General features: G+C 42.3%; 3 protein-coding genes across 3 annotated transcripts in view; all 3 read left to right on the top strand.

The window, feature by feature from the left end:
• Positions 1-3,189, top strand: part of LOC306748920 (kelch-like protein 9) — a 15,789-nt gene extending 12,600 nt beyond the window's left edge. The window contains exon 11 of the mRNA XM_079232153.1: positions 1,990-3,189. Within this exon, the coding sequence (XP_079088279.1) occupies positions 1,990-2,486 (497 nt within the window). The 3' untranslated portion in view covers positions 2,487-3,189. The remainder of the gene's footprint in view (positions 1-1,989) is intronic.
• Positions 3,190-5,993: 2,804 nt separating this feature from the next.
• hsd3b1 (hydroxy-delta-5-steroid dehydrogenase, 3 beta- and steroid delta-isomerase 1) lies at positions 5,994-9,364 on the top strand (the record flags this gene model as incomplete). The annotated part of the gene is made up of 3 exons (XM_079227475.1): positions 5,994-6,144; positions 7,207-7,371; positions 8,228-9,364. 3 exons carry the CDS (start codon positions 5,994-5,996, stop codon positions 9,034-9,036), a joined length of 1,125 nt encoding a protein of 374 aa, XP_079083601.1. The 3' UTR covers positions 9,037-9,364.
• A 1,504-nt stretch (positions 9,365-10,868) lies between these two features.
• On the top strand, positions 10,869-24,075 carry pla1a (phospholipase A1 member A; the record flags this gene model as incomplete). The annotated part of the gene is made up of 11 exons (XM_079226689.1): positions 10,869-10,932; positions 11,612-11,834; positions 12,719-12,896; positions 13,845-13,953; positions 14,989-15,090; positions 16,001-16,093; positions 16,667-16,849; positions 17,049-17,138; positions 22,540-22,645; positions 22,898-23,053; positions 23,802-24,075. The coding sequence occupies 11 exons, from the start codon at positions 10,869-10,871 to the stop codon at positions 23,884-23,886; spliced, it is 1,389 nt and encodes a 462-aa protein (XP_079082815.1). The 3' UTR covers positions 23,887-24,075.
• Positions 24,076-25,139: the final 1,064 nt, after the last annotated feature.

The raw sequence follows: 25,139 nt of genomic DNA, 5'->3' as shown, positions 1-25,139 counted from the left end.
CTATGCAGAAAACCCTCAAATAAAGTGTAAACTGCAGAGATCTAACTGTGTGGATATTTATTTGTATCAGCTTTAGGTGCTAAAACCAGCATGCACCCCAAACTGATGCAGGAATGTATTTTCTATCAGCGACAAAAGGTTCCATTTTGTTAAGAGGAATTGTTGACAAAGCTTGCACGGCTGGCCAACTCCACACCACTTCCTGTTTCGCAGAAACCCCTGAGCTCTGATGGCTGTCAGGTTTCTTAGCAACCTCAGACAGAGAAGGCTTGAAGAGCAGAAACTGTTTCACACCAATGATGAGATGCAGGAAACCCAGCGAGCGCTGTGGTCCCAGTGCTTTGCAACAAATACAAAACCCACGACTCTCACAAGCTTTACCGCGTCGGTGATGTTTACCAGAATACAGGCGTGATATTAAACAAAAAGATACAAAGATGAAAGGTTACACCTACATTCCTCCACTTCTATATGGAGGAAGACACGTTGAGTCTGTGAAAAGAGAAATATTCAGAATAGAAAGCTGAGAGCAGTGAGCTAATTAAAGTGTCTGAACAAGTGCAGGCAGAAACATGAGCACTCATATACACCAAGTCCAGCATCCATGTGTTTACACCCTGGTTTGGTCTCCCCTCCCTGAAGCATCTATCTGTGTGTGGGCTCCAGCAGCTGCACACTTCTTTATTTAAAATGTTTAATTTATTGGTTATCTGAATAAACCCCCGAAAAATGAGCTTAAAGTAGCTGTAAGCGGCAGAAACAGAGCGCCAGTTATTTTAAAAACATGGCGGGTCGCTGTTGGGACGTTGAAACCAAGAGATGAACCGGCCGCTTTGTTAAGTTGTTGCATTGTTACGTTGTTGCATTGCTGCATTGCTACGTTGTTTCATTGTTGCATTACTACGTTCTTGCATTGTGACGTTGCATTGCTACGTTGTTACGTTGTTACATTGTTACGTTGTTACATTGTTGCATTGCTACGTTGTTACATTGTTACGTTGTTACATTGTTGCATTGCTACGTTGTTACATTGTTACGTTGTTACATTGTTGCATTGCTACGTTGTTGCATTACTATGTTCTTGCATTGTGACGTTGTTGCATTGTTCCATTAGATTGTTGCATTGTTACGTTGTTGCATTGTTACATTGCATTGTTGCATTGCTACGTTGTTGCATTGCTACGTTGTTACATTGTTGCATTGCTACGTTGTTGCATTGTTACATTGTTGCATTGTTACATTGCTACGTTGTTACATTGTTGCATTGCTACGTTGTTGCATTGTTAGATTGTTACATTGTTGCATTGCTACGTTGTGGTGTTGTTACATTGTTGCATTGTTACATTGTTGCATTGCTACGTTGTGGTGTTGTTACATTGTTGCATTGTTACATTGTTGCATTGTTACATTGTTGCATTGCTACGTTGTTACATTGTTACATTGTTGCATTGCTACGTTGTTACATTGTTGCATTGCTACGTTGTTGCATTGTTAGATTGTTACATTGTTGCATTGCTACGTTGTGGCGTTGTTACATTGTTGCATTGCTACGTTGTTGCATTGTTGCATTGCTACGTTGTGGCGTTGTTACATTGTTGCATTGCTACGTTGTTGCATTGTTACATTGTTGCATTGCTACGTTGTGGCGTTGTTGCATTGTTACAATCTTATATTCCGATGTGATGTTAAGATGTTCCGTTATCATTTGAACCAAAATCAAGCTCTTCTCCCGTTACCAGGTAGTTTTGTTGCTCTAAACATAACTAATGGTTCATAACGTTCAGTGTTGTGTTTCTGCTAACGCAAAACAAAGCTGACGTGAAACTGATTCACTGTTTCAGAAACCTCGTCATTCAGCGTGTTCTCTGGTTTACAGAGTTTCACGAGGGGAACATGTTTCCGGTCCTGTAGGTTGAACGAAACGCCCGTGCGATCTTTCCTTGAGGATCCTCTCTGACGTGTCCCGTGTGTTGGACTCTCTCCTGTCAGGTGGCATCACCCGCGACACCTTCCAGAAGGAGCTCTGGTGCTACGACCCCGCCGCCGACGCTTGGAGCCGCCGAGCCGACATGAAGGAGCTCCGCGGCCTGCACTGCATGTGCACCGTCGACGACCGGCTCTACGTCATGGGCGGGAACCACTTCCGGGGCAGCAGCGACTACGACGACGTCCTGGGCTGCGAGTACTACGGCCCGGACTCGGACCAGTGGACGGTGGTGGCGCCCATGTCCCGGGGCCAGAGCGACGTCGGCGTGACGGTGTTCAACGGGCAGATCTACGTGGTGGGAGGCTATTCCTGGAACAGCCGGTGCATGGTGGACATTGTGCAGCGGTACGATCCGGAGCGCGACGCGTGGGACCGTGTGTTCAACGTGCTGGAGCCCCTGGGGGGGATCCGAGCCTGCACCATGACCGTGCATCTGCCGGAAGGGTCGGTGGACGAGGCTCAGCTGCAGGAGGGGCCGCTGCCTACAGCTAAGAGCTGATACTGCACCACCTGCACGCTCGGCTACTTATCTAACGGTAGCATTCAGCGGTTTGCACCTCTTCCTCAGACTTTACTGTTAAAAAGACATTTCCTGTCTTTGCTTTTATTGTCAGTCATGAAGCATCCGCTCGTGTTCTTTCTCTCTCTGGCTCCGCTTGTAAAAAGGAAACAAAGGGTCTCATCGGCCGGACCTCCATTCATTGGGCATTATCGCTGTTTCACAAGCTGACGCAATGTAAAGAGATCAAATTGTCTCTCTGCTTTCAGTTTGTAAAAAGGAGAGAAAGGCTGAAGCGCTTCAAATCGACCGCCAAAGTTCTGCTCGCAGCTTCTGACTCGTGAAAATACTGTGACCAAAGAATACAGCTGCCGTTATTTTTTATCTTTTCTTCGCTCTGTGATGCTTTTACAACTCAAGACCAAAAACAAGGATGACTTTATCCTGCTAACAAGCGCCGTCTGTTCCACCGTCACCAGCGCTTCAGACCAGGACTCCAGTCATGAGACGGAAGCAAGAATGACACGAATTTGGAAATTCCGCCTGTTAATCAGACGCGTGAAGGCCACATTTTTTTCGAGATAAAACCGTGATTAGCGCACATGCAGATCCAACAGGCATGTACAAATATAGAAGTTATGTTTTGTATATTTATATATATGTGTGCAGTGTTTCTTAAGATGAAAATAAACTGTTGATGTCACACTTATTCGGCGTCAGTGAAGGCCAGAGCTCCACACACACACACACACACACACACACACACACACACACACACACACACACACTAATCCACACTCACACTCACCACAGACTCACACACACACACACACTCACACACATACACACACACACACACACACACACTAATCCACACACACACACGCAAAGACTCACACTCACCACAGACTCACACACACACACACACTCACACACACACTAATGCACACACTCACTTACGCACACACTCACGCATACACACACGCACACACACTCAATCACACACACACATTCACGCACAGACTCACACACACTTACGCACACACACTAATGCACACACTCACTTGCGCACACACTCACTCACACACACACTCACGCACACACTCACACACACACTCATGCACACACACACTCACGCACACACACACTCACGCACACACACTAATGCACACACTCACTTACACACACACTCACGCACACACTCACACACACACTCATGCACAGTCATGCACACACACACACACACTCACGCACAGACTCACACACACTCATGCACACAGTCATGCACACACACACACACACATACACACACACTCAATCACACACACTCACACACTTACGCACACACTCACACACTCTTTTAGGTGCATCTGATGCAAGTGGAATGACGACTACAGTGCCCTTGAGACGTCGACCTTCACCTTGCAGATAAGACCACAGTCTGTCGATTCATACGCCAGGGAGGAAAAATAAAGAAAAGAGACTTCACATAGAAAAGATGCACGAAGCAGTATATATATATATATATATATATATATATATATATATATATATATATATATATACTACACAGTAAGATGTGAGTCATGGCCTAACCCCGCTGCACTCTTCATTCAAATAAAGCAAATAACTTGAAAAGAAGCCGACGTAGCTCAACGTTGAGAGAATGAATGTCTCCTGGTTGAAGTGTAGGAATTGTTATTCTGGGGTTTTACAGACATGATGGTCCGAGAGGGTGAAAACCCTGCAGCACTCTGAGTCTCCACCACAGCACATGACCCAGTGTACCACTTACATGGCCAACTCTATAATTCATCACGGAGCGAGGGAAAACACATTTGGCCATCTGGACGACAGATGTCACCTTGAAATGACGAGTCTTGTTTTGTTTTGGCAGCTCTGGCCTTGTGCCTTCCTCTGGAGGAAAGCATTTCATTATTGTACCCGGAGTACACGGATCTGATCTACTCATCTTTCCTTCTGAAGGGAACCTTGTTCAACTGTTCCTCTGAGTTTCTACACTAAGCGGTAACCATGGCCAGGGCTTGTGAAGCAAATATTATCCCTTTGATGACACTTCAAACACAGGCTTAAAGGAACAGTTTGCTCCAAAATAAAATGAATGTTTTTCTCTGACCGCTTGTGTTTATCTAGATTGTTTTGATGTGAGTTGCAAAGTGTTTGAGATATCTGCCTTCTCTATAATGTATCGGGAATATATAGCGCTTGGCTTCAAAGTGGTAAATAAAAAAAAAACATTCTGCTCACAACTAGGTTTGTGGATTATTTTAAGCAACCAAATACATTGCTGTTGAGCTCCAACCTCTCTTGTCACTTCGGGTTTTAAAAAACCAAGATGGCGACGGCCAGAAACCAAGATGGTGAAGGCCAGAAACCAAGATGGCGATGGCCAGGAACCAAGATGGCGACGGCCAGAAACCAAAATGGTGATGGCCAGAAACCAACATGGCGATGGCCAGAAACCAAGATGCCGATGGATATAAACCAAGATGGCGACGGACAGAAACCAAGATGGTGAAGGCCAGAAACCAAGATGGTGATGGCCAGAAACCAAAATGGTGACGGCCAGAAACCAACATGGCGAAGACCAGAAACCAACATGGCGACGGCCAGAAACCAAGATGGCGATGGCCAGAAACCAACATGGCGACGGCCAGAAACCAACATGGCGACGGCCAGAAACCAACATGGCGACGGCCAGAAACCAAGATGGCAACAGTCAGAAACAAAGATGGCGATGGATAAAAACCCAGGTGGCGACGGCCAGAAACCAAGATGCCAAATGCCAAAGAGGCCTCATGACCTCAGTCCACAAACCAATGGGTGACGTTACTGTGACGATGTCTGCCTCCTAAATACAGTCTGTTGGTTTAACTTAAGTCACGATCATTTCCGGGCTCGCAATCACGTAGATTACATACAAATTAATTTAGTAGGTTATGAACAAGCATTTATTTCCATCAGAACAGATACGACTGGTGTTTGAGAAGATATTTAACACATTTAAAGGGACTTTCCAGTTCATGATGTTCCTTTTAATTAAAATATCTCAGCACTCCTTCCATCTGTTCATCTTGGGAACTCATTCATTTAATGAAAGTAGAATGATTGTTTTTTTTAAAGACATGTTTTTTCTCTTAGTCACAAGCAGAGTTGTTCCCACTTTGAAGAAAGACTAATACTTCCAACAGAAACTGTCCTTGGTTATAAAACATTCCAGCCTTTTTATCTAGCTCCACAGAGCTGCAGAGCCCTTCCCCTTTTCCACACTATCTCGGAGCAGATAATTCGTTTTTTCATGGTTAAGTTTCTGGGTTTACAAATAGTGAAAAGGCTGAGGCTGCGAGGGCAGAAGGAGCTGAGAACCCAAAACCTCCACCAACACAAAAGCTCTATTCTCTTTTTCTCCAGAGTTTTTCTTTCCTTTGAGAAGCATCTTCAAGAGGTTGGTAGTTTGTGTTCTTGCACAGAGAGAAGGAGCCTGCGATGTCTCTGACGGGTGAAGTGTGTGTGGTGACGGGAGCCGGTGGCTTCCTGGGAAAGAGGCTGCTGAGGCTGCTGCTGCAGGAGGAGAACGCGGCGGAGATCCGGCTGCTGGACATCCGAGTGCAGCCACAACTTCTAGAGTCTCTGGAGGGTAAAGATCCGTCTTCATTACACTTTATTCACAATATAGAAAGAGATCAAGCTGAACTAACTCTTTCTTTTCTTTAAAGATGTTCAACTTCATTCATTCCATGAAATGAAGTGCAGCTTCTCTAATTTCATAAACATTCTAATAATATAATAATAACTTTATTTATAGCACCTTTAAAAACAAAGTTTACAAAGTGCTCTACAGAGAAGCAAAGCAGTTTAAGTTAAATACCGGTAAACAAAAAGAACCATAAAGGCAATGAATACAATAAAACCAAACAAATAACCATGAGAGCAAATGGAATAGAAAACATACAAACAAATAAATAAAACATACAAACAAATAAATAAAATATACCTGGTGTCGTTGGACCCACTTAAAAAAAAAAAAAAAAATACTAATTCATAATATAAAAATTATTATTGGCTTAAAATAAAATAACAGTCTTGGGCTTAAATGTATTATTTTTATATACTTATTTAACAAAACTGTAACCCTTGAGCCTACTTTAAAAAACATTTGTTAATGTCCTTACCAACATGTCAAAGAGGTCATTAAAACCACCGTACAATTATATATTATTATTTTACACTTTTAGATAAAAACATTTACAACACAACAATTTAATTATTTTCTATATAATAAATGCTAGATTTATTTTTCACTGTCTTGGATACATCAATGATGAGCAATGATATGAATCACTGCAGTGCCCCTAGTGGACAACAGAAGAATAGCATGTATTGGCCAAAGAGGACAAAAAATGGACAATTACAATACTACAAAAATACAATATTATAATTTTGTTGTCAGGGCTCCAGATTGAAAGTCTGACATCATTAAAAAAATCTTTGTTCTTTGTATTTTTGCTTCAGTTTATTATAGACTATAAAAGATTAAAAGAGCTGAGGTTCAACTCCCAAAACGCCCTTTGGCAAAATGAATGCAATATGCTCACGATACACAAGGGTTGAGGATAAAACACACGTGAAAATACTGTACCCGACATCCAAATGACCAGATCTCATGTTGTGTTAATGGACGAGGGTTTCTGGTTCTCAGACTGCAGAGGCGACACCAGGCTGAGTGTTTTCGAGGGCGACATCAGAGACGGGGACTTCCTGAGGAAGAGCTGCCGAGGAGCATCGATCGTCTTCCACATAGCGTCCATCATCGACGTGACGGACGCAGTGGAGTACAGCGAGATCTACGGGGTCAATGTCAAAGGTACGGTCAAGGTCACGGTCAAGGTCACGACTCTGACTGGGTTTCACTGTAAGGGACTTTGTGGCTTCTGTTAACGCCTCAAAATGCTTTCAATTGATCACTTTTAACACGTGTTTGTGTGAGAGAATAATAACTCAGGTCTCCTGAGTGAAAGTCTGCTGTTTGTTTAACACGTCCACCGCCTTCCTGTTTACACTCCACACATAGCTTTCAGTGAAGGTCCCTCAATGAACTACCACACCTCTGTTATCGTACAGATTCTGATTTATTGACTTATTTTACTATTCACAATATATAGAAAATTATCAAGCAGACCAATTTTGATTGCAACTAACTCTTTCTTTCTTTAATGCTTTTCAACTTCAGCCATGAAAATAAATGCAGCTTCTCTGATTTAATCTGTTTAATTTCTTTGTTGGTGTGAAAAGAACAAAGGTTTAACCTCCTCTAGGTATTAAGATCTATTTTAACCTCCTCTAGGTATTAAGATCTATTTTAACCTCCTCTAGGTATTAAGATCTATTTTAACCTCCTCTAGGTATTAAGATCTATTTTAACCTCCTCTAGTTAATAAGATATATTTTAACCTCCTCTAGTTAATAAGATCTATTTGAACCTCCTCTAGTTATTAAGATATATTTTAACCTCCTCTAGTTATTAAGATATATTTTAGCAGTTATTAAGATCTAATTGAACCTCCTCTAGTTATTAAGATATTTTTTAGCAGTTATTAAGATCTATTTGAACCTCCTCTAGTTTTTAAGATATATTCTAACCTCCTCTAGTTATTAATATCTCTTCTAACCTCCTCTGGCAGTTATTAACATCTCTTCTAACTTCCATCTCTGCTTTGCAGGAACGCAGCTGCTGCTGGAGGCGTGCATCCAGGAGAACGTGGCGTCCTTCATCTACACCAGCACCATCGAGGTGATGGGGCCCAACCCGCGCGGGGAACCCATCGTCAACGGCACCGAGGACATGGCGTACGAGTGCGCCCTGAAGTTCGCCTACAGCAAGACCAAGAAGGAGGCCGAGGACAGAACCCTGCAGGCCCACGGAGAGGTGCTCCAGAACGGGGGCCGGCTGGCCACCTGCGCCCTCAGGCCCATGTACATCTACGGCGAGGGCTGCCGCTTCCTGCTGGGCCACATGGGCGACGGGATCCGAAACAAGGACGTTCTGTACCGCATGTCCCGCCCGGAGGCCCGGGTGAACCCCGTGTACGTGGGCAACGTGGCCTCGGGTCACCTCCAAGCGGCGCGCGGCCTCAAAGACCCGCAGAAGAGGAGCGCCATCGGGGGGAAGTTTTACTTCCTCTCCGACGACACGCCGCTCGTGAGCTACTCGGACTTCAACCACGCCGTGATGGCGCCGCTGGGCTTCGACATTCAGAAGCGCCTCATGTACCCGCTGTGGATGATGTACACGGTCTGCTTCATCATGGAGATGCTGTGCACGATGGTGCGGCCGCTGGTGCGCGTGGTGCCGCCGCTGAACCGGCAGCTCGTCACCATGCTGAACACGCCGTTCAGCTTCTCCTACCGGGGCGCCGAGCGGGACCTGGGGTACGCCCCCAGGTACACCTGGCAGGAGGCCCGCAAACGCACCACCGAGTGGCTCGCCTCCGAGCTGCCGACCGAGAGGGAGAAGATAAGAGCCAAATGAGAGTCGGCTAAACGTCGGCGCCGTGTTAGCGCTTGTTCCTGCAGCGGCGGTGAAGAGAGAGTTTTAGAGGAAGGAACGTGAAGCACGCAGCCAAAAACATGCCGATCATCACGGCTGTTTCTTTACCCTCGTGTTGTCTTGGGGTCAAATGACCCATCAACACACACACATATACAGGGTCATTTTGACCATTATTTCTATGTCACAGCGTTGTTCTTATTATTCAAATGAGTGTAGCACCCCAACACTCGTAGTGGTTTTACTTCTTTCCACATTTCACACATGTTTTTGTTTGTTTTGTTTGTCTGATAATACACAGATAATAACCTCAAACTCCAGAGACGACTTACGGTGTAACAGTATAGTGAGAAGTGTTCACTTTAAGTTCATATCTTGTAGCTTTGACTCGTGTAAATCACCTGTTGTTTCTGTACTGGATGGCAATATGTTGTGTGTGTACTATTAAAGTTTATGGTGAGAAAAAAAACATGTGCATTGTTCATTTTCATTTAAAGTCATCAACTCATTTAACTTTAAGGGAAACCTTCATTATTTTTCTTGACAGACTTTTTGGAAGGGTAAACATTCAGGGTAAACAACAGGTGGGTCATGCAATTGGTCTCGTGCGTGTGTGCGTGTGCACCTCTGCGTCCGTCCACGCAGAATCTCTCATTCTGCTGCAGCAAACTGCATAATATTTTGGTTATTGTTTGCGGTGACTCACACCTTTTCATCACCTGTTTTTCTACTGGCATTGAGTGTCGTGATCAAACAGCTGAGCGCATCGCTGACCCTCCAGCCGCTGCTCTGCGTCTAACAGTATGTGTTTGGTTCACGGCTAACGGAACTACCGGCGCGTGCACTGCTGAGTACATCGCTGCAACTCAGCCGCAACTTGTTGTATTTGGCAAGATTGCGTGACGTGTCTCGTACGACATCTTCGTGCCGATCGGCTGCAAACATTGTTTTTGAGTTTTGTTGTTTTTGAGTTTGAGTCTATTGGTAACTAGACGGGGTTAATATGTTGTGTTCATGCTATCAGTGAACGTTGAAGACACACCTGGTGAAGATCTGCATTCTCCTCAGTGCACCTTTTTATATTTACAGGTTGTTCTTTGCATCTGAGCCCTTAATTACAATTAAGCCCTAAATCACTTTGTGACGCAGATCTTTACCCTTGACCCATTTTCCTTTGGGACGGATTACATTTTTTGTGTAATTATGACCTTAAACCGAGCGGCAAGAACCAGTCAAACCAACATGTGTGTTCACAGCAGCGATTTGGAGAATCACAGCGATAATTCAGCAGAAAGATTCCCATGAGAGCATTTATTACATGAAAACACATTGCGAAAGTGGATCAGCTAATGATTGATTTCCCTAAACCCCCCACATTAAAGCCCCACGTTCTATGACTCACACACACACACACACACACACACACACACACACACACACACACACACACACACACCAGTGGGCAGCCGGGCCAGAGTCCAGCCTTTCTAACAAACAGCCATTGAACACCAGTGAGGTCATGGCTTCGCTGCCAGGCTGCGACCTCTTGTCGGTCCGGTGCAAACCGAGTCTGGGAAGAAAAGAACAAAAAACACCCCGCTGACAAATGAAATGAGTAAAAAGGACGTTCCTGTTTGAAAGTAGAGCCTTGCAAAATAAATAAGGAACATTTCCAGTCAGCTGAACTCCAGCCGTCGCCCCAGAGTTGCAACACTGCACACAGGATTTTCTCTCAAGCCCAAAGCTGACCTCCGGCTGCCGATCTGGGGCTGAGCGACAAATAAGTTTCCCTCAGCGAGTCTCCATTCACATCTATGGCTCCACAGAGAACACCGGTCCTCCTCGGGGTCCTGGCCGTCTTCACCTTGCTGGTGGTCGGTAAGTGAAGGCGCTCATTGGGAAACATGTTGGTTTTGTATTCTGCATCACTGGGTTTTTTTTTTTTTTTTTTCATGCAACATCCAAACATGAAGGCAGAGAAAAAGATTGAGCTTTGTGAAACGTTGTAGTGAAATACATTGGCAGTACACATTGTGTGTACTATTACAGTTTATGGGGAGAAAATGAGCTTTTGTACACATTGTACTTTTTTTATTTATACCTGGTTTACATTTTCATTCATTCATTTAACTTTAAAGTGTTAGTTATTATCATCAGTTAGGATTCTGCTGCAGATAGCTATGTAATGTTGGTTGTCTTGGGTGTGTTACTGAAATACAGGAAGAAAAACACATGTGTGTGTTTGATAATTGTTTTTATATTCCATCAAATAAATACACTTAAATCAGGACCTTTAAATAAATAAATGAACGTTTTGTTTTCTAGTTTGAAACGATATGGTTTTATAATAAGAACAAATTTGAATACTTGAAAATCTCTTCGACACCGTGAGACTTAACGTGTCCGTCGCCTTTTCACTATTCATGTATGTTGTAGGAAGAGTTTGAGGATAATCCCTTTAAATAAATCACATTTTGATCTGTCGTCACCTGTTATTTGGTGTTCTGTTGTTTGCTGTGAGGAGATGAGCCGGTGCTCCATCGTGTGTTCCCTCCAGGTGTGGAGGAGACACCGAGAGGCGCCGAGTGCTCCGACCTCAACAACATCACCTGGCAGGAGTACCGGCAGCAGCGGGTTCCGCTGCAGGTTCGGTATTTGCTGCTGACGCGGAGGAACATGGACTGTGCTCACATGTTCTCCCACCAGTCTCTCACGGACACACAGCAGCCGGCCTACTTCAACGTGTCCCGCCCGACCAAAGTCATCGTCCACGGGTACAGGTGAGGAGAGAAGCCTTAAGGACCCGTAAGGCCTGTTACGAACCCTAAAGAACCCTCAAGGACCCTTAAGGACTGTGAAGAACCTTATGAACCTTTAAGGATCCGTAAGGCCTGTTACGAACCCTTAAGAACCCATAAGGACTGTGAAGAACCTTATGAACATGTAAGGATCCTTAAGTACCTGTAAGGCCTGTTACGAACCCTTAAGAACCCTTAATCACTGTGAAGGACCTTATGAAACCTTATGAACTCTTAAGGACCCGTAAGGACCGTTGAGAACCTTTGAGAACCCTTAAGGACCCTTAAGAACCATTAAGAAGCCTATGAAACCTTATGAACCCTTAAGGACCCATAAGGACCTTTATCAACCTTTGAGAACCCTCAAGGAACCTTAAAGATGCTAAATAACTCTAAAGGACTCTTAAGGACTGGTACCCTGATTGAAGAATCCTTAAGGACCCTGAAGAACCCTGAAGAACCCCTAAGGAACCTTAAATAAACCTTTTTTCTCAATGAACCTCTGGTACTAAATGAACTCAACTAGTCATCATGACGTCACCCGTTGGTTTGTGGACTGATGTTTTGAAGCCTTGAGTTCCGCCATCTTGGATTACAACCATCGCCATGTTGTTTTTTTTGCAACCAGGGAACAGGAAGTGACCATATTTGAAATGTGAAAAGTGAGCCGTATACGTCTCTGTGGTCTGTTTAACTCGCTATAATTTACTAAATGAACGTCATGCTGTATTGAAGAAGACTTGAAACTAGAGATTGAGACATAAACTCAGAGAAGTAGAGTTCTTATTTTTAGGTATAATTGATATTTGGTTTAGATGGATGTTAAAAACTCCTCCATATGTCTCCTCACCCCTCCTCCCCCGCAGGGCGATCGGCAGTAAGCCGTCCTGGGTGAAGCAGCTGGCCCGCGCCCTGCTGATGGCGGAGGACGTGAACGTGGTGGTGGTGGACTGGGTCTACGGCGCCTCCTTCGCCTACAACCTGGTGGTGGAGAACTACAAGGAGGTGGCTGTGCAGATCTCTGTCCTCATCAACCAGCTCAACGTGAGAGGAACACGAATAATCTGCTTTTATTTTCATTCATTTAAATATATTTAGAGACGTTAAACATTGAAGGATAACAGGAGGGTTAACACATGAAGGATATACTTCTTCACAACCAGAGGAGTCGCCCCCTGGTGATCAGGAGAGAGAATGCAGCTTTAACACATGAAGCATATACTTCTATGCAACCACATGAGTCGCCCCCTGGTGGTCAGGAGAGAGATTGGAGTTTTAACACATGAAGGATAGACTTCTATATAACCAGAGGAGTCACCCCCTGGTGGACAGGAGAGAGAGTGCAGCGTTAACACATGAAGCATATACTTCTATACAACCAGAGGAGTCACCCCCTGGTGGTCAGTAGAGATAATGCAGCGTTAACACATGAAGCATATGCTTCTATACAACCAGAGGAGTCGCCCCCTGGTGGTCAGGAGAGAGAGTGCAGCTTCAACACATGAAGGATAGACTTCTATACAATCAGAGGAGTCACCCACTGGTGGTCAGTAGAGATAATGCAGCTTTAACACATGAAGCATATGCTTCTATACAACCAGAGGAGTCGCCCCCTGGTGGTCAGGAGAGAGAGTGCAGCTTCAACACATGAAAGATAGACTTCTATACAACCAGAGGAGTCACCCCCTGGTGGTCAGTAGAGATAATGCAGCTTTAACACATGAAGCATATGCTTCTATACAACCAGAGGAGTCGCCCCCTGGTGGTCAGGAGAGAGAGTGCAGCTTCAACACATGAAGCATAGACTTCTATACAACCAGAGGAGTCACCCCCTGGTGGACAGGAGAGAGAGAATGCACCATTAACACATGAAGCATAGACTTCTATACAACCAGAGGAGTCGCCCCCTGGTGGTCAGGAGAGAGAATGCAGCTTTTAGGACACTTCTGCATCACTTGAATAAAATACAACTGCAGCTGTCTTGTCCGACAGAAACATGGATGCAAGCTGGAGTCCTTCCACTTCATCGGGGTCAGTCTTGGCGCTCACGTCGCCGGCTTCGTGGGAACTCTGTTTCAGGGGAAGATAGGACGGATCACAGGTGAGTCCTCCTCCATGTGGCACGTCACTGCTCTTCTGAAAAATAATCCTTTAGATGCTGCAGTTGAAGGTTTTGATGATCAGACGTCAGATTGACAAAGAATCCAACAACAAAACCGTGCTGACAGCTTCTTGTATTGTTATTGGCGAGTGTGGAAAGTAAAAGTGCCAGCTGCTGTTATTCTGCAGCCACACAGTGAAGTGTCTCTCGGCCCTGAATGCCCTTCAGTGTGACCTTGGACGATAAGCCGGCTCTTCAAAAGGACAACGGCACTTTGATAAGAGCCTCTGCCGCCGCGTGGAGACGCTCGGCTCCAGAACACAGAGCGCCACTGTTCTCTCCTTGTGTCCGGTCTTTTTGTCTGAGGGAGTTTGAACGTGAGTGCAGATCAAAGGAGACGCAGCCAGGACTGGAACCGGAAGGAAAATATGACATTATTATTATTTAGCTTGAGAAGCAGGAGGATTTTCTGCAGTAAAAAGTACAATATTTACCTTAAAGATGCAGTGGAGGAGAAGTAGGACGTATAGCAGAACATGGAAGTACTCAAGTAAAAGTACGAGTAAGAAGTATAAGGAAATGTTTTCCGGTGCAAAGCTACTATGATCGTAACATGCAAGCTTCTACGAAACATTCATGAAGATAGAAGCTCATCAAGATGAGATGAATCCAGAGGAAACTGCTATACATCAACAATGATGTGTGAGTGTGATTTTTATCACTTTCGATTCCTTCTTCCTCCGTCTGAATCTAGAAGCATACGAGTCAATTCATTCAGTAATAACTCCACATTCTTGTTGTTTTCTTGTGTACTTTCTCTTCCTGCAGCTTTTACAGTCACAAAGTGACGGTTCATGTAAAACAGAGACCTTACAAAAGGAACACCAGGCTCTTTGGAACAATGCTGCTAAACTTCTTGTGTTATGATGGAACTAAATATGCTTTGTCTTTATATTAAGACATTGAAGATGCACGTTTCACCCCCAAACCCTTCATCCTCAGTCCTGAAGGTAAGTCCTGTTCCTCGTCCTGCAGGTCTGGATCCTGCTGGACCGATGTTTAAAGGAGCCGACACCTACGACCGGCTCGACTCCTCTGACGCTCAGTTTGTGGACGCCGTCCACACCGACTCCGACTGTGAGTTCAGATGCAGGAAGACTTATGATCCACTTATTAATAAGTAGATCAATACCTGAGAACACTTTGGGAGAAGTTTTCTGTTGAAAGATCAACTGAATGAAACAGAATATATATATACTTATATAGATTTTTATATATATATATATATATTGTTGTATATATAATATATATATATTTTGTTATATATAATTTTGTATATATATTTTTATTTTTTATTGTATATATATAATATATATATATATATATATTTGTTGTATATCTATTTATTTGTATATATATATTTCTAATATATATAAAAGTAGAAGATAAATAAATAAGTGAAAATATAAACTATACAGGAGCAACAAGCACAAGTGGCCGTGGTGTTATTAATAGCAACAAAGTGAACAAGGCATAGTATAAGTAATAATATATAATATGATTAAGTTATGACATGATAAATGACAAATAAATATACTACAAACATAATATTGTGTCTAATGTAATAAAACTGAATTAAAATAGTATAGTATGGATATAACTTAAGATATAGTATGAGGTGAAATGTAGTAATATATACTATAATAATAGATTAAAAACTAAAGTATGATATACAACACAATACATAAAGGTGCTTTCAGTTGATTGGCTGTTAGCTTGTGGATGCTAACGTTAGCTTCTCTTGTTGTTTACTGGTTCTCTCGAGTCGCAGTGAAACATTTCAGAGGTTTAGTCTCATAAAAACACAGAGTTCTGATGTTTCCTCAACATGAGTCACTCGCTGTGGTCGGAGAGCAGGAAAGGAACGTGGGAACAAACATAAACACTGAGAACACAACTGCCACAGACTGAGGACATTTGCTTTCCTGTGGTGTGTTTTCTCCTCTCAGAGTAAAACTGCATTCATGAGGTTTTTCTTCTGCTTCAGATTTTGGGATTTCCATCCCTGTGGGTCACGTGGACTTCTTTCTGAACGGAGGGAAAGACCAGACTGGATGCGCTCGCTCCAGGTTCCCCTCAAGTAAGTCCAGCCTAAAACCAGGGAAAGTACTTCTAGTACTGTGTACTTCAGGACACCTTTAAGGTACTTGTGCTTCCCATTTTCACTTCTACTACGTCTCAGAGGGAAATATAATGATTATCTGTTTTTAGTTACTTCTCAGATTAATATAGCAAAATACCATCATGTTAAGATATATTATTATAAAGATGAGTAAAATACATCTGTAAAAAAAACAATGTGTCCTCCAAAGAGGATAAAGGATAATAAATTAAAAAAATAGAAAAAATGAAAATAGAATAAAAATAGAATAAAAACAATTTAATGACATATTAAATTAAATTAAAATCTGTAAAAAATAAATAATGTGGCCTCCAAAGAGTAGCTTTCTTTTTCTTCAAGAAGTTAAAGACAATATAATAAATAAAATAAAAATAAAATAAAAACTATATACATATTAAATTAAATTAAAATAAAAAATAAATAAATAGAATAGTAAAAAAAATTTAAAAAAAATAAATAAAATGTAATAGCATGTGTGTAGATGAACTGTCTCCAGACACCTGGCGGCCTTAGTTCTCTGTGTGTTGTCAGTGCTCGTGTACTTCCCAGTGTACGGCTATGTGCTCTGCGACCACATGAGGGCGCTGCACGTCTACATGAGCGCGCTGAACGGCTCGTGCGCGCTGACGGGGATCCCCTGCTCCAGCTACGAGGACTTCCTGCAGGGGCGCTGCGTGGACTGCGACGCCTTCAGGGGGGCGTGTCCCACGATCGGTGAGAAAGACAATTCATTAAGATATTATATATATATAGACATTATTTTCTGCATTTTTTGGATCACAAGTTTTGTAAAATGATATGTTTAAATATGATTATTTAAACATATCTCTACCGGACCGACCCGGTGACCCGGAGCCCTTTGTGACGTCTGTGACGTGCAGAGCTGCTGTGTGACGCTCGCTTGTGTTTTCAGGTTTGTTACCGAACAGCGGGGTCAGAGTGTCTCCGGTTCCCAAAGAGCAGAAGCTGTTCCTCCTCACCACTTCCTCACCTCCGTTTTGCTGTGAGTTCCTACAACGGCCTTCAACTTCCAAGACTCATCAATAACAACACTCATCAATAAAAACACTCATCAATAAAAACACTCATCAATAACACCACTCATTAATAAAAACACTCATCAATAACAACACTCATCAATAACACCACCCATTAATAAAAACACTCATCAATAACAACACTCATTAATAAAAACACTCATCAATAACACCACTCATTAATAAAAACACTCATCAATAACACCACTCATCAATAACACCACTCATTAATAAAAACACTCATCAATAACACCACTCATCAATAACACCACTCATTAATAAAAACACTCATCAATAACACCACTCATCAATAACACCACTCATTAATAAAAACACTCATCAATAACACCACTCATCAATAACACCACCCATTAATAAAAACACTCATCAATAACAACACTCATTAATAAAAACACTCATCAATAACACCACTCATCAATAACACCACCCATTAATAAAAACACTCATCAATAACACCACCCATTAATAAAAACACTCATCAATAACACCACCCATTAATAAAAACACTCATCAATAACACCACTCATCAATAACACCACCCATTAATAAAAACACTCATCAATAACACCACCCATTAATAAAAACACTCATTAATAACAACACTCATCAATAACATCACTGTTTTGATGGAGCTGTCGCTAAAAATCTAGAGTTCTAAAACTCTGATTTTTGCAAAGATTATAATGTATTATCAAAGGTTATAACGCATTATAAAAGGTTATAATGCATTATAAATGGTTATATGTATTACTACCTATGGGACTTATGAACTATGATCCGTCTGGACCAGGAAGCCCTCAGAAAAAAGATTTTTCATCTAAAATGTTTTATTATGGATGTTTACGAGTGCTTATAACTGTGATTACGCAACGTTTAACGCACTATACTTGTGTTTATGATGCATTGTGGGCATAGTTTGTATATTCTGACACATAAACGTGTTCCCTCAGTTTCTTACACGTGTTCCCTCAGTTTCTTACACGTGTTCCCTCAGTTTCTTACACGTGTTCCCTCAGTTTCTTACACATGTTCCTTCAGTTTCTTACACATGTTCCCTCAGTTTCTTACACATGTTCCCTCAGTTTCTTACACATGTTCCTTCAGTTTCTTACACATGTTCCCTCAGTTTCTTACACATGTTCCTTCAGTTTTTTACACATGTTCCCTCAGTTTCTTACACATGTTCCCTCAGTTTCTTACACATGTTCCTTCAGTTTCTTACACATGTTCCCTCAGTTTCTTACACGTGTTCCTTCAGTTTCTTACACGTGTTCCCTCAGTTTCTTACGAGTGTTCCCTCAGTTTCTTACACATGTTCCCTCAGTTTCTTACAAGTGTTCCCTCAGTTTCTTACACATGTTCCTTCAGTTTCTTACAAGTGTTCCCTCAGTTTCTTACACATGTTCCCTCAGTTTCTTACACATGTTCCCTCAGTTTCTTACACATGTTCCTTCAGTTTCTTACAAGTGTTCCCTCAGTTTCTTACACATGTTCCTTCAGTTTCTTACAAGTGTTCCCTCAGTTTCTTACACATGTTCCCTCAGTTTCTTACACATGTTCCCTCAGTTTCTTACAAGTGTTCCCTCAGTTTCTTACACATGTTCCTTCAGTTTCTTACAAGTGTTCCCTCAGTTTCTTACACATGTTCCTTCAGTTTCTTACACATGTTCCCTCAGTTTCTTACACATGTTCCCTCAGTTTCTTACACATGTTCCTTCAGTTTCTTACACGTGTTCCTTCAGTTTCTTACACGTGTTCCCTCAGTTTCTTACAAGTGTTCCCTCAGTTTCTTACACATGTTCCTTCAGTTTCTTACAAGTGTTCCCTCAGTTTCTTACACATGTTCCTTCAGTTTCTTACACATGTTCCCTCAGTTTCTTGCACATGTTCCCTCAGTTTCTTACACGTTCCCTCAGTTTCTTACACATGTTCCTTCAGTTTCTTGCACATGTTCCCTCAGTTTCTTACACATGTTCCCTCAGTTTCTTACACATGTTCCCTCAGTTTCTTACACGTTCCTTCAGTTTCTTACACATGTTCCCTCAGTTTCTTACACATGTTCCTTCAGTTTCTTACACATGTTCCCTCAGTTTCTTACACATGTTCCCTCAGTTTCTTACACATATTCCTTCAGCTTCTTACACATGTTCCTTCAGTTTCTTACACATGTTCCCTCAGTTTCTTACACATGTTCCCTCAGTTTCTTACACATGTTCGTTCAGTTTCTTACAAGTGTTCCCTCAGTTTCTTACACATGTTCCTTCAGTTTCTTACACATGTTCCCTCAGTTTCTTGCACATGTTCCCTCAGTTTCTTACACGTTCCCTCAGTTTCTTACACATGTTCCTTCAGTTTCTTACACATGTTCCCTCAGTTTCTTACACATGTTCCCTCAGTTTCTTACACATGTTCCCTCAGTTTCTTACACGTTCCTTCAGTTTCTTACACATGTTCCCTCAGTTTCTTACACATGTTCCTTCAGTTTCTTACACATGTTCCCTCAGTTTCTTACACATGTTCCCTCAGTTTCTTACACATATTCCTTCAGTTTCTTACACATGTTCCCTCAGTTTCTTACACATGTTCCCTCAGTTTCTTACACATGTTCCCTCAGTTTCTTACACATGTTCCTTCAGTTTCTTACACATGTTCCCTCAGTTTCTTACACATATTCCTTCAGTTTCTTACACATGTTCCCTCAGTTTCTTACACATATTCCTTCAGTTTCTTACACATGTTCCTTCAGTTTCTTACACATGTTCCCTCAGTTTCTTACACATGTTCCTTCAGTTTCTTACACATGTTCCCTCAGTTTCTTACACATGTTCCCTCAGTTTCTTACACATGTTCCTTCAGTTTCTTACACATGTTCCCTCAGTTTCTTACACATGTTCCTTCAGTTTCTTACACATGTTCCCTCAGTTTCTTACACGTGTTCCTTCAGTTTCTTACACGTGTTCCCTCAGTTTCTTACGAGTGTTCCCTCAGTTTCTTACACATGTTCCCTCAGTTTCTTACAAGTGTTCCCTCAGTTTCTTACACATGTTCCTTCAGTTTCTTACAAGTGTTCCCTCAGTTTCTTACACATGTTCCTTCAGTTTCTTATACATGTTCCCTCAGTTTCTTACACATGTTCCTTCAGTTTCTTACACATGTTCCCTCAGTTTCTTACACATGTTCCCTCAGTTTCTTACACATGTTCCTTCAGTTTCTTACACATGTTCCCTCAGTTTCTTACACATGTTCCCTCAGTTTCTTACACATGTTCCCTCAGTTTCTTACACGTGTTCCTTCAGTTTCTTACACGTGTTCCCTCAGTTTCTTACAAGTGTTCCCTCAGTTTCTTACACATGTTCCTTCAGTTTCTTACAAGTGTTCCCTCAGTTTCTTACACATGTTCCCTCAGTTTATTACACATGTTCCTTCAGTTTCTTACACATGTTCCCTCAGTTTCTTACACATGTTCCTTCAGTTTCTTACACATGTTCCTTCAGTTTCTTACACGTGTTCCTTCAGTTTCTTACACGTGTTCCCTCAGTTTCTTACAAGTGTTCCATCAGTTTCTTACACATGTTCGTTCAGTTTCTTACAAGTGTTCCCTCAGTTTCTTACACATGTTCCTTCAGTTTCTTACACATGTTCCCTCAGTTTCTTGCACATGTTCCCTCAGTTTCTTACACGTTCCCTCAGTTTCTTACACATGTTCCTTCAGTTTCTTACACATGTTCCCTCAGTTTCTTACACATGTTCCCTCAGTTTCTTACACATGTTCCCTCAGTTTCTTACACGTTCCTTCAGTTTCTTACACATGTTCCCTCAGTTTCTTACACATGTTCCTTCAGTTTCTTACACATGTTCCCTCAGTTTCTTACACATGTTCCCTCAGTTTCTTACACATATTCCTTCAGTTTCTTACACATGTTCCTTCAGTTTCTTACACATGTTCCCTCAGTTTCTTACACATGTTCCCTCAGTTTCTTACACATGTTCGTTCAGTTTCTTACAAGTGTTCCCTCAGTTTCTTACACATGTTCCCTCAGTTTCTTGCACATGTTCCCTCAGTTTCTTACACGTTCCCTCAGTTTCTTACACATGTTCCTTCAGTTTCTTACACATGTTCCCTCAGTTTCTTACACATGTTCCCTCAGTTTCTTACACATGTTCCCTCAGTTTCTTACACGTTCCTTCAGTTTCTTACACATGTTCCCTCAGTTTCTTACACATGTTCCTTCAGTTTCTTACACATGTTCCCTCAGTTTCTTGCACATGTTCCCTCAGTTTCTTACACGTTCCCTCAGTTTCTTACACATGTTCCTTCAGTTTCTTACACATGTTCCCTCAGTTTCTTACACATGTTCCCTCAGTTTCTTACACATGTTCCCTCAGTTTCTTACACGTTCCTTCAGTTTCTTACACATGTTCCCTCAGTTTCTTACACATGTTCCTTCAGTTTCTTACACATGTTCCCTCAGTTTCTTACACATGTTCCCTCAGTTTCTTACACATATTCCTTCAGTTTCTTACACATGTTCCTTCAGTTTCTTACACATGTTCCCTCAGTTTCTTACACATGTTCCCTCAGTTTCTTACACATGTTCGTTCAGTTTCTTACAAGTGTTCCCTCAGTTTCTTACACATGTTCCCTCAGTTTCTTGCACATGTTCCCTCAGTTTCTTACACGTTCCCTCAGTTTCTTACACATGTTCCTTCAGTTTCTTACACATGTTCCCTCAGTTTCTTACACATGTTCCCTCAGTTTCTTACACATGTTCCCTCAGTTTCTTACACGTTCCTTCAGTTTCTTACACATGTTCCCTCAGTTTCTTACACATGTTCCTTCAGTTTCTTACACATGTTCCCTCAGTTTCTTACACATGTTCCCTCAGTTTCTTACACATATTCCTTCAGTTTCTTACACATGTTCCTTCAGTTTCTTACACATGTTCCCTCAGTTTCTTACACATGTTCCCTCAGTTTCTTACACATGTTCCTTCAGTTTCTTACACATGTTCCCTCAGTTTCTTACACATGTTCCCTCAGTTTCTTACACATGTTCCCTCAGTTTCTTACACGTTCCTTCAGTTTCTTACACATGTTCCCTCAGTTTCTTACACATGTTCCTTCAGTTTCTTACACATGTTCCCTCAGTTTCTTACACATGTTCCCTCAGTTTCTTACACATATTCCTTCAGTTTCTTACACATGTTCCTTCAGTTTCTTACACATGTTCCCTCAGTTTCTTACACATGTTCCCTCAGTTTCTTACACATGTTCCTTCAGTTTCTTACACGTGTTCCTTCAGTTTTTTACACATGTTTCCTCAGTTTCTTACACATGTTCCCTCAGTGCGCCACTTCCTGCTGCAGCTGGAGGTTTCTCCTCTGGATAAGAGCGCCGAGCTGGAGGTCACGCTGACGACGGAGAACCTGGGAACCGAGCGGCGGCTCCGGCTGTAGGTTCCCCGTCTGTGACGTCACGATGAGGAAACAACGACTCATCAAATACACATACAGAAAATCATCTATTTTCTTAAATATTGATTCATTGTTGATGACGAGAACGTCAAACAGCATTATTGTGGACAAAATAATTCAGGATAACTATATTATTATTGTTTCATGTGTGTTTTATGTGTGTGTGTGTGTGTGTGTGTGTGTGTGTGTGTGTGTGTGTGTGTGTGTGTGTGTGTGTGTGTGTGTGGCAGCCACACAGACACCGTGCTCTACAGGGCCGTGCTCTCTCACCCTCACCCTCTGTGTGAGATCGCCTCCATCCAGCTGAAGAACACCGGAGCTCGGTTCTACAGACAAGCAGAGATTCACGTCAAGTCCGTCTGCCTCTCCGAGTTCCCGACGCTCAGGTACACACACACACACACACACACACACACACACACACACACACACACAAGTTTATCTCTGGGAGGTTTTATTCTTCTGTGTTCTGGAAACCATCAACAGCTTCCAGGTATGTTTCTGTAGAGATGAAATATTAGAGATGAGATATTAGAGATGAATTATTAGAGATTATATATTAGAGATGAGATATTAGAGATGAGATATTAGAGATGATATATTAGAGATGCAATATTAGAGATTATATATTAGAGATTATTTATTAGAGATGAGATATTAGAGATGAGACATTAGAGATTATATATTAGAGATGAAATATTAGAGATGAGATATTAGAGATTATATAATTAGAGATGACATATTAGAGATGACATATTAGAGATGAGATATTAGAGATTATATATTAGAGATTATATATTAGAGATTATATATTAGAGAAGAGATATTAGACATGAGATATTAGAGATGAGATATTAGAGATGAAATGTTAGAGATGAAATATTAGAGAGGAGATTTTAGAGATGAGACTGTTCTTGACAGATATGAAGGTGGAATGATCAAAATGGACCGAAACCCTGAACCTTAATACCTGAAACAAAACCCCTAGCCCTGAATAATAAACTTGAAACACAAAACCCCTAACCCTGAATAATTAACCCCTGACCACCAATAAATAAATAGATGACTAATGTACTTTGTAATAGACGTAAAGGTTTACCCGTGACATCTCATGTGTTGGCCTGCCTGTTCCAGGCGGGAGGAGCCGCTCTGCGTGAACAACATCAACGTCAGGCGAGGAGCTGCGTGGTCACATGACTTTGTCCAGGTGTGTGTCTAGAGAAGGAGATCTCCTGCAGACACCGGGGAGGGAACACTTCTCCCACGGCATCCGTCTCACATCTTCACCTGCTTTTCATGATCAGAAGCAGAGCGTCACGCTGACGTCAGACTTTAATATTTAGGTATTTGGCTCAACATCATGATGATCTATTGGATGCTTTTATTTCTTATTTGTTTGTTTTTTAAGTTCGTCTCTAAACTCCTGAAGCTCTGAGGAGTGTTACAAAAATAATAATAAATAAACTGGTGACTGCTTTTCTCTGTTGGTGTTGGAGGTTAAAGTTACAGTGAGGAACTTTCATTGGTCCTGAACCAGTCTCATCTAGTCCTGGTCCTCTATAGACCTCAGTGTAGTCCTGGTCCTCTATAGTCTCAGTCTAGTCCTGGTCCTCTATAGTCTCAGTGTAGTCCTGGTCCTCTATAGTCTCAGTCTAGTCCTGGTCCTCTATAGTCTCAGTCTAGTCCTGGTCCTCTATAGTCTCAGTCTAGTCCTGGTCCTCTATAGACCTCAGTCTAGTCCTGGTCCTCTATAGTCTCAGTGTAGTCCTGGTCCTCTATAGTCTCAGTCTAGTCCTGGTCCTCTATAGTCTCAGTCTAGTCCTGGTCCTCTATAGACCTCAGTCTAGTCCTGGTCCTCTATAGTCTCAGTGTAGTCCTGGTCCTCTATAGACCTCAGTCTAGTCCTGGTCCTCTATAGTCTCAGTCTAGTCCTGGTCCTCTATAGACCTCAGTCTAGTCCTGGTCCTCTATAGACCTCAGTCTAGTCCTGGTCCTCTGTAGACCTCAGTCTAGTCCTGGTCCTCTATAGACCTCATTGTAGTCCTGGTCCTCTATAGACCTCAGTGTAGTCCTGGTCCTCTATAGTCCTCAGTGTAGTCCTGGTCCTCTATAGTCTCAGTGTAGTCCTGGTCCTCTATAGACCTCAGTGTAGTCCTGGTCCTCTATAGTCCTCAGTGTAGTCCTGGTCCTCTATAGTCTCAGTCTAGTCCTGGTCCTCTATAGACCTCAGTCTAGTCCTGGTCCTCTATAGTCTCAGTCTAGTCCTGGTCCTCTATAGACCTCAGTGTAGTCCTGGTCCTCTATAGACCTCAGTGTAGTCCTGGTCCTCTATAGACCTCATTGTAGTCCTGGTCCTCTATAGACCTCAGTCTAGTCCTGGTCCTCTATAGACCTCAGTCTAGTCCTGGTCCTCTATAGACCTCATTGTAGTCCTGGTCCTCTATAGACCTCAGTGTAGTCCTGGTCCTCTAT

Source organism: Taurulus bubalis, assembly GCF_910589615.1.
Source record: "Taurulus bubalis genome assembly, chromosome: 1".
In the NCBI taxonomy this organism is placed as follows: domain Eukaryota; kingdom Metazoa; phylum Chordata; class Actinopteri; order Perciformes; family Cottidae; genus Taurulus; species Taurulus bubalis.
This window is presented reverse-complemented; position numbering and strand designations above follow the sequence as displayed.